The 9,567-nt window shown below is 49.3% G+C and overlaps 1 protein-coding gene across 1 annotated transcript in view; it reads right to left on the bottom strand.

Annotated features, from left to right (window-relative positions):
• Positions 1–9,567, bottom strand: part of LOC122543844 (pecanex-like protein 3) — a 63,068-nt gene that overhangs the window by 27,558 nt on the left and 25,943 nt on the right. Inside the window, exons 12-18 of the mRNA XM_043682662.1 lie at positions 8,668–8,821; positions 6,888–6,920; positions 5,994–6,165; positions 3,212–3,322; positions 2,797–2,888; positions 1,591–1,700; positions 508–617 (exon numbers count right to left, since the gene is read on the bottom strand). Coding sequence (XP_043538597.1) covers positions 508–617; positions 1,591–1,700; positions 2,797–2,888; positions 3,212–3,322; positions 5,994–6,165; positions 6,888–6,920; positions 8,668–8,821 — 782 coding nt within the window. The remainder of the gene's footprint in view (positions 1–507; positions 618–1,590; positions 1,701–2,796; positions 2,889–3,211; positions 3,323–5,993; positions 6,166–6,887; positions 6,921–8,667; positions 8,822–9,567) is intronic.

The raw sequence follows: 9,567 nt of genomic DNA, 5'->3' as shown, positions 1-9,567 counted from the left end.
GGGGTGGGGGCAGAGAGGTCAGGAAGAAGTTTGCAGTTTAAGAAGGCGGTGATGAGTTCGAGGGTTGGGACTGAGACAAGGTGGGGGGAGGGGAAATGAGGAAACTGGAGAAATCTGAGTTCATCACTTGTGGTTGAAGGGTTCCTAGGCCTCATCTTCCGCCTAGGCTTTTCCAGCAACACATTTTCAACTCCGATCTCCAGCACCTGCAGTCCTCACTTTCTCCTAGACAAGAAGCCATGCAGCACACCCCTGCCCACCCCAGTGGGAGACCCTCGCCAGCACTGGCCAAGGAGCTGCCCGACTGCTGGAAGCATTACAACCACGCCCGGACTTGTGGGCAGAGAACTGTGGGATACTTCTCCAATCATCTCTCTTAGGAGTCATTCGAGGCTTGACGCATCAGCCCAGACTGAGAGAGAGGGAGAGTGTCCTGGCTCAACTGGGTCATGGACTGAGACAAGCAGCATACATCCGCTCCATGGAAGATCCTGCAGTCTGAGGGACTTACCACTGAGCTCTTGAGCTTCGCTGGCAGTGGGTCCTGGATTTCCAACAGCGGATCCTCAGGATTACGATTGTCCAACTGGGGGGAAAGCCTGGACCGGATCAGGGCCCTGCAGTTATGGGATGGATCACAGAGTGTTAATGACCTGGGCTCCCTCGTCGAGTGAGGGAAAGCAATGTCTTACCCTCAGACCCTTTGTGCAGCTTCCCAACACTCTGTGTGTCTTTGCTTACGAGGGCAGTCTACGTAAACAGGATCATGCTGTAATCAAACCCATCCCAATAGCTGTGGTGCTGTAGTAAAGCAGAGGTCTCGTGTTTAAACCTATGTAGTGCCCACACAACCTCAGGATGTCCCTCAGGGTTACAGTCAACGATACACTGTCTGATTGTTGCCATTAGATTAGGTTAGATTCCCTACAGTGTGGAAACCGGCCCTTCAGCCCAACCAGTCCACACCGACCCACCGAAGAGTAACCCACCCAGACCCATTTCCCTCTAATTGACCTTACACTATGGGGAAATTTAGCATGGACAATTCACCTAATCTGCATATCTTTGGACTGTGGGAGGAAACCAGAGCTCCCAGAGGAAACCCACACAGACACAGGGAGAATGTGCAAACTCTACGCAGACAGTCACCCAAGTCTGGAATCAAACCTGGTAGCCCGGTGCTGTGAGGCAGCAGTGCTAACCACTGAGCCACTGTGCAGTGCAGGTAGCTCAGCTACCCCACTGGTGCTCAGAAAACTCCCACAAACGGCAATAAGCTAATGACCAGACTGCCTTTTTTAAAAATCAAAATCAAAAGGTGTTGCTCAAGGGATAAACATCGAGAACACTCTTGCTGTTCTTCCCAAAGAGGCTGGAAGATCTCTCACAGCCGTCACAAGAACTTAAACAGATCCCCTTGGCCTCAACTCCCTCCCCCCTCCCCCAGCCCCTTGCTGCCAGCTCCCGTCAGCGCAGCCCTCCCCGGGCTTGGTAAGTCTACACTGGTGACACCACTGAGCTTGCCTGTCGCAGACAGCACCCCAATCGCATTCCGCTGGCGAAGGGAACCCTCGCCAGCTGCCCACTTACCAGAGGGTGGTGGGATCGCTACTCTGTCGGCTCAGGTGGTACGAAAGTGCGACTAGAAGGCCACAGAAGACAGAAAACAAAACTGGCACATGCTGGGCTTCCCAAGGAACCTGTGCAGGGGAGGGCAAGGAGGTGAAGAGAGAGAGAGACAGACAATGGGATGCCACAGAAAGAAGCCGCTCTGCCCATCATCATTGCTGGCACCCCACTTCCCCAGTGTTCTCTCAAATGCCCTATCTCCTCTTTATGTTTATTCATTCAGGTGCATCACTGGCAGGGCCTGCATGTGCTGCATTTGCCTAGCTGCCCCTGCGAAGGTGCTGGGGAACCACCGTCTCATACGAGTGGAGATAAACCCACAGCTGGGTTTCAGCATCAGGATTCGGAAGCAGTGACATTCACCAAGCTACCATCTGGGTGGTACAGGCCTCGGAGGGGAACCTGCACTTGGTGAATCTGCTGCCAGTCCTTCCAGGTTATAAAGGCCACCAGTTAGGAAGAAGCTGCCCGAAGAGCCTGGTTAAGTCGCTGCAGTGCAGCTTGTAGACAGTACACACTGCTGCTGCGCGTTGGTGGTGGAGGGAGTAGATGCTGAAGGTGGCGGATGGGGTGTGGACCCAGTGGTCTGCCTGATCTTGGATTTCTTGAGTGTTGTTTGAGCCACATCCATCCAAACAAGTGGAACATTCCATTACGCTCTTGAACTGTGCCTTGTAGGTAGCTTTGGGAGTGAAGAGGAAAGCCAGTCACCACAGAATTCCCAGTCCCTGACTTGCTTTTACAACCACAATATTTTTATGGGGGAGGGGGTTCACAGCTCAGTTTCTGGTTAACGGTAACTTGCAGGAAGTTGACAGTAAGGGATTCATTGAAGGTAAATGGTTAGATTCTTTCTGGTTTGAGAACATCATTGCACGGCACTTGTGGGCACATTACCCGACTCTCATCAGTTCAAGTATTTCAGTGCAGGGACAGGGGCTGCTTCAATATTTTAGCAGTTGAGAATGAAACAGAAGATTCGCAATCAGAGAACAGCTCCGGTTCTAACTTAGAGGTCATCTGCCCTGAGGAATCTATCTGCGGAACGTCCAAAAAATTTCAACCATCTTCCTTTGTGCTTGGTACGAACACAACCAGTGATGGACAAACTTCCCCCACTGCTCACCCCAATCCCTTCCTTCAGCCGGTTCCCTCCCATCTACCTACCTTCACAGCCCCGAAGCAGAATCCGTACAGGAGGACAGCGACCAGCAGACTGCGGACAAAGCTGTAGAAAGCAGACATGGGGCTGGTCGTAGCTGTGAACAGAATGAGAGAGAGTGTGAACTAGGGTCAGGTGCCGAGCTCTGGAACTTGCCCCGCGTTGTCTCCAGAACAGAACGTTGCACATGACAATTCCCAGCCAGCTACCTCGGAATTGCGCATTTCTGTCATGACATTAGACATCCCACTCGTATTTCAGTGACGGAGGAAGAGAAAGAAAGTCAAAGGGGAAACAGCAGGGTGGATGGCAAGGTAAAGGACTGTGCAAATCTCTCTCTCTCCTTGTTCTCAGCCAATACACGCAGGGCTCAAACAAGACGTGAAACATAAGGGTGGGTTTGAAAGTGACAGGACTTACCGGTGCCTCCAAAGGCATGCATGTCCAGCTGTTCTAACAGGTACATGAAGAAAGTGTTCACTTGAGGCAGGAGGCCAAGGAGGAAAATGGCTGGAAAACACAGCGTGAAAACTGCAAAGAGAACCAGACACAGCTGAACAACGGGCAATCACGCGTCATAACCCGACCGGACCCCGCCAAAAATCAGAAAGCACAGGCAGCTATTTCACCCTTAGTCTAGCTAGCTCTTTGAAAACGGGCCCAATTAGTCCCACCCACCCTGCTTCACAGCTTTGCAAATATACCCTTTACAAGTGTTTCCACAATTCCTATTTGAAAATTCACACTCAATCAGCTTCCGCTAGGCAGCGCATTCTAATCACAACTCCTCCCAGTCTGAAAGCAATGATCATCCTCTCCTCTGGCCCTTTCACCAATTCTCTTCAATCCATGTTCCCTCTGGTTACTGACCCTCCTGCCTTTGGAAAAGGTTTCTCGCTTATTACTCAATTGAAACCCCTGCCCTCCCACCCCAACAACCTCATGATTTACAACAGCTCGATTAAATCTCCCACTTAAACTTCTCATCTCAGAGAAGATTCTTTCATCTCTCCACATGAGAAGCCCCTCAACCCCAGGACTGCTCTACTAAGTCTCCTCGGTGGCCTCTCCAAGACCCTGAGAACCATCATTAATATCGAGAAGCAAACCAAAACTTCAAAAAAAAAAGAGAGGGATCTTATGATGTGGAATGTTGCGTAGTTTATTTCGAGCTAATGCAGGACCTAAAAACCAGGTGGAAGGCTTAAACAGCCCAGTGTTTACCTCTGGCCACCACGTTACAGAAAGTAAATATTGGCCTTGAATGGATCGAGAGTGAGCAGTGCAGAATCACTCATCTAATATCAGAGACAGTAGATGCAGAGAGTAATACTTCCCTCTGGTGAGGGGATGGGAAAATACTTTACCAGTAATTTAACGAGTGGAAGATGGTGGAGGATATCAAAGGTTGCACACTTGCTCCCCATTTATGAAATGAATTATATTGTCAATTCTTGAGGAACTCCATAGTTTGAGTATGTTTTGATAGTATTGCTGAACAAGACATTTTGTCTATGTCTGTTCTGTACTCATCAGAACAATTCCCAAAGAAATACCGATGTGAAGGGGAAACATAATTCATTCATTCTACATGAAAGGAAAGTGCTATAGGTCAGCAACTGGAATCTGATTGGTTGGAGCATTGGGAGTGCACCAGATAGATGATAACTGCCAGGCTTTCATTTTTAAACTAGGCAAGTCTAAAATTTAAACGAGATCAGTGCATTGAGTATAGAGGTTGGAATGTCATGTTCCTGCTGTACAGAACATTGGTTAGGCCACTTTTGGAATACTGTGTTCAATTCTGGTCTCCTGCTCTTGGAAGGATGTTGTGAAACTTGGAAGGATTTACAAGGATGTTGCCAGGGTTGGAGGGTTTGAGGTGTAGGGAGAGGCTGAATAGGCCTGGGCTGTTTTCCCTGGAGCTGAGGGGGTCATCTTACACAGGTTTATAAAATTATGACGGGTATCGATAAGGAAAATGGCTCAGGCCTTCTTCCTAAGGTAGGGGAGTCCAAAACTACAGGTTTAAGGTGAGAGTGAAAAGATTTAAGAGGGACCTAAGGAGCAACTCTTTTAAGCAAAAAGTGGTCAGTGTATGGAATGAGCTGCCAGAGGAAGTGGTGCAAGCTGGTATAATTACAACATTTAAAAGGCATCTGGATGGGTACATGATTAAATAAGTTTTAGAGGGATATGGGCCAAATGCTGGCAAATGGGACTAGATTAACTTAGGAGATCTGGTTGGCATGGACGAGCTGGACTGAAGAGTCTGTTGCCATGCTGTACATCTCTATGACTCAGGTTCATCAAAGCATTGTATTAAGGAATTAACCAGAGAATGGCCGTCACCTACTGGTGAGAGTTGAAACGGGCGAAGTGCGTCTACATGAACTTACTGTCTGCAAACAACAGCGCCTTATTCATTAATACATACAGACTCCCAGGATGCTCAAGTGCACTACATCATGAGCCCCAATGACAAGCCCAAATTGGTTGCCAATGTAATTAATGAGGTACACACAATCATTTAGCAGCCAATTTCCCAGCATTTTAAAGAAAATGAAACAAACCTGTCCAGAACAGGGGAGCCTAGACTTAAAGGATCAGGGAATAAACTGATAAAAATTGGGGTCATAAGAAAATTAATCAATGTGTGCATTTCAAACAGAAGGGATTGGAAACCTGAAATTGGGGGAGGTGGAGGAGGGAAATTATCATTTGGAGCTCTTGAGTTGGAGCTGGATTGATTTTTTTTTATTGAGTATGTGTATTGAGGAATGTGAAGGGCAGGTGTAGGTCAAATGGAGAGGAGGTGTATCTCATCCTTTACACAACTGATGGCAGAACAAGGACAACAGACTGACTGCCCTCTCCTGGCTCCTGTTATTACAGTGCGCACCTATGGGATAGATTGCCAATAGCTGTTCAGTGATCACCCCTGCTCCTCATCTCAATGAAGAGGTGGGGGGGAGGGGGTCCAAATACCAGCCTGAAGGCAGAGATTGTGTAAACACCCACCTCCAGAAACCACAGTGCAGTTAATCGCCCAGGCTGAGGGACAAGGACAGGAACTGAAATCTGGACAAACATGCGTGGGAGGAAGCACCAACAAGACTATGAGAAGGTTCGTGTGAAGCATGAACCAGTTGGGCCGAACACCTGGTTAACCCAATACAGTAATAAATAGAGATAAACCCACCGATCACCACGTCCCGAGCACAGGCAAAGGACTGGGCAGAGAAGAGAGTGATCCCGTACAGGCTGATGGGCTGGAGGTGGCTGCTCTGGCTGCCAAAGTCAAAGAGCCAGATCATGGCGCAGCACATGCAGAAATAGACTGGCCGGCTGTATGCAATGATCCAGTTGTGACCCTGTGGGAGATTCACAGATCAGATCACAGCACTCTCTCTCTCTCTCATGTGCACACACCGAATCACAGGACAACTCCACCAGCCCCACCCTCCGCGTTATACATCGCTGGGTGTCCCAACCCCAGGGGCCAGACTGAGCCGCACAGCAAGTGGGCTGCTCAAGGTGAGAGTTCAGCACGAACGATCGCAAACAGCACAGCGCTGGGATAATCAATGGGAAGGAGTGCAGGACTCTGGGATTGAGGGAAGGCTGCACAATTCCTCAAATCATTTCAAATTCCTGACTCATGCCCGAAGGTCAGCTGTGGCTCAGAGGATAGCATCCCCGAGCTCTGAGTTCAAGTCCCATTCCAGAGACCTCTGCGTGCAACTGAAGCTGATACACAGCACTGAGGGAGAATGGCGCTGTCAGAGGCACTGTCTTCTAGGTGAGATGTTGAAGATTGCAATCCACTCTCTCGGGTAGGTGAGAGAGATGTCCTGGCCTGCATTCCAAAGAAAAGGAGAATTTCCCCTTGGGAATATTTATCCCTCAATCAACATCCAGAGCAGACGATATGGGCCATGATCACATTATTGTCTGTTGGAACATGCTGCCACATTTCCTACGTTACAGCAGTCATGTGTTAATAACTCCAACATCATTGGCTGTAAGGTGCTCTGGCACATCGAGGGGCTGTGAAAGGCGCCACAGCAATGCAAGTTTGATTCACATTACTCACATGCATCGGAGAGGCTGCATCAGGCTGAACACTCTGGGGGGAAAAAAAAGATAAAAGCACATGACCATCAGTTTTAAACATAAATAAACGTATACTCCTTGAAGCACATTCGCAGACGGAGAGGGAGGGAGAGCAGGGTCCCCCTTCAGCTCTGGAGGATATATTTTCAGTCCATCAAGAACAAACAGGGAGAAAGTGAGGATTCCCAGATGCTGGAGATCAGAGTCGAGTGGGGTGCTGGAAAAGCACAGCAGGTCAGGGGAGCATCCGAGGAGCAGGAATCGACATTTCGAGCATAATCTCTTCATCCCGACTCTCCTGCTCCTCGGATGCTGCCTGACCAGCTGTGCTTTTCCAGCACCACACTTTTCGATCAAGAATAAAATTAATCGGGAGAGAGGCCATAGAAAATGGGTCAAACCCACATCAGCAGGTTGTGTGCTGAATAAAACAGAGAACAGTGAACCAACAGTACGACTGATTTACTGCAGGACAAATGAGGTGGAGCTCTACCTCCACGCTACAAGACAGCTTTTTCTCTGGTCTTTCAGACTCGGGATATGGATGTTGCGAGCGATGCCCAAGTTTAGCATCTCTCCCAGTCACTCCTGTGTGGTGAGCAGTCCATGGGAGAAATTTGCCCCAGTGACGATGAGATGCACATCCAAGCTGGGCCCAAGTACAGCGTAACAGGCAATGTATCTAACATGGCTGCTACAGGCATTACCTTCAGGATGCCAACAAGGAGAATAACGGCAGCGAACGAGCTCATGGTAATACACCATGCTCATTCCTCCTCCATCACTGAATCCAAATTCTAGAATTTCTTTGGAATCCAGACTGTATCAGTCACTCTGTGGACTGCCTGCTAACAGAGCCTCACAATCTTCCTCATAAAAGAAGAAATAAACAGAGCTAAACAACATCGCATTGGGTACGGGAGTCAGAATTTCATGGAATCCCTCATCTTTGGCAAACAGGAGACCAGATAAACCTGTATTGCCCATATTCTGACTTGCACCTAATCTTGTTCACCTGCTTTCCTCACAGACTTGAAATCTGGAAATACTTCATATCCAAATTGCTCATGTAACCCCCACCCCAGCTTCTCACTGAAACGAAAGGTGCCCCCTTGGCTGTTTCAAAATCAAAACAAAGGGAACATAAAACAGCCTTCTTCAAGGGGCACCAGCTCAACAACTAGGGCAAACTCAAAAGGCAAGCTGGAAATATATACAGTCAGTTCTTCCATAATGTGACGGTCGTGTTCTTGTACAACCCCGCGTTATAGAAAAATCGCACTTTAGAAACAGCGCTAAAGGGGTTGCTGATGCAATTGCGTTACAGCCAACACGCCTTTTTAGAGGTTCACACTATAGAAATTCGTCAATCGTGTTACAGCGAAGTCGTGTTGACAAAGTGCGTGGTACAGCAGAACATCCTGTACTGCAGATACTCAGAAACCTCACCCAGCCCATAGGTCTCTGCACACCCCCAATTCCGGACGTTTACACAATCACTCCTCCATTGGGGGGGGGGGGCGTTAAAACTACACGGTCCCGAGCTCCGGAATTCCTCTCGAGAATTCACCACTTCGGTGTTGTCATCTTTCTGCCCCTTTGGTCAGTGATCCCAAGATACCTTGCTGTCCCGCCCTGTGAAATGCTTCTGCCTCGGAAAGTCGGCTATCTTGGAAGGGAGCTGGCCAAGGACAAAGGTGCTGGTCAGGGAGTCGACATCTGTCTCTACGCATCGAGCCAACCCGCTTTGGGGACGTTACCTTCAGCAGGGAGTACTGGCAGCTGGCAATGACCAGGCAGAACTGGAACACCCAGATGTCCCTGAAGAAGCCCTCAAGGAGAAGCATGAAACCCAGGAAAGCCACCAAGGCAGCCAGGCTGACAGCGACCACGTTCTCATGGGCCTGACGGTTTCTGCAGAGAGAGAGAGAAAGACAAACAGAAGGTCAAGGAGAATTGCTGGGGGTGGGGTGACAGAAAGGGACGGACAGACTAGAAATGGAAACGAACTTCAGCCCCTTTCCCTGGCGGTGAGAGGAGGGGACAGTGCCAGGGTCAGGCTTGTGTACGAGACACACTCACCAGCCAGACTCCTGAGGTGCCAGCCAGCCCTGCAGAGTGTGGGCACCAAGGGGTGGAGTGCCATTCCTACCCGGCACCAGAGGTCAGCAGGGAAACGCTGGGATTGTGTTTTTGAAAGCCGGCACCAGACTGGTAAGCCGGACAGCTTCAAGGCCCAAGTAGTGTACCCACGCAGTGAGAAACCAGGAGTCTCAGCGATTGTACAACCTCCTCTCAAACAGTGCAGCAGCTCTCTCCCCTCCAGGATCGCACTTTACTGCACGGCAGGAGGGGAGTACTCTGGCAGGCGTGCGCTGGCAATGAGGGAATGCTGCACTCCTGCAAACATACCAGAGCACTCACTGATATCCATCTCTCAACCAACACCATTTTGCTGTTTTATAGCCATGGAGAAAAAGGCCACTGGAGTACCGTATCCAGTTCTGAATGCCCCGATACAAGAAGGACGTGGAAAGAGTGCAGGAGAGGTTCACAGGAATGGCTGAGTGAGGAATTTCAGTTACAACGGAAGGCTGAGAGGAGATCTGATGAAAGTATTAAAAAATCCTGGGGACAAAGTAAAAGGGAGGAAAGGTTAC

This window comes from Chiloscyllium plagiosum, chromosome 45, assembly GCF_004010195.1.
Source record: "Chiloscyllium plagiosum isolate BGI_BamShark_2017 chromosome 45, ASM401019v2, whole genome shotgun sequence".
NCBI lineage: Eukaryota > Metazoa > Chordata > Chondrichthyes > Orectolobiformes > Hemiscylliidae > Chiloscyllium > Chiloscyllium plagiosum.
Note: the sequence above shows the minus strand (reverse complement) of the source record. Positions and strands in the feature narration are given on the sequence as shown.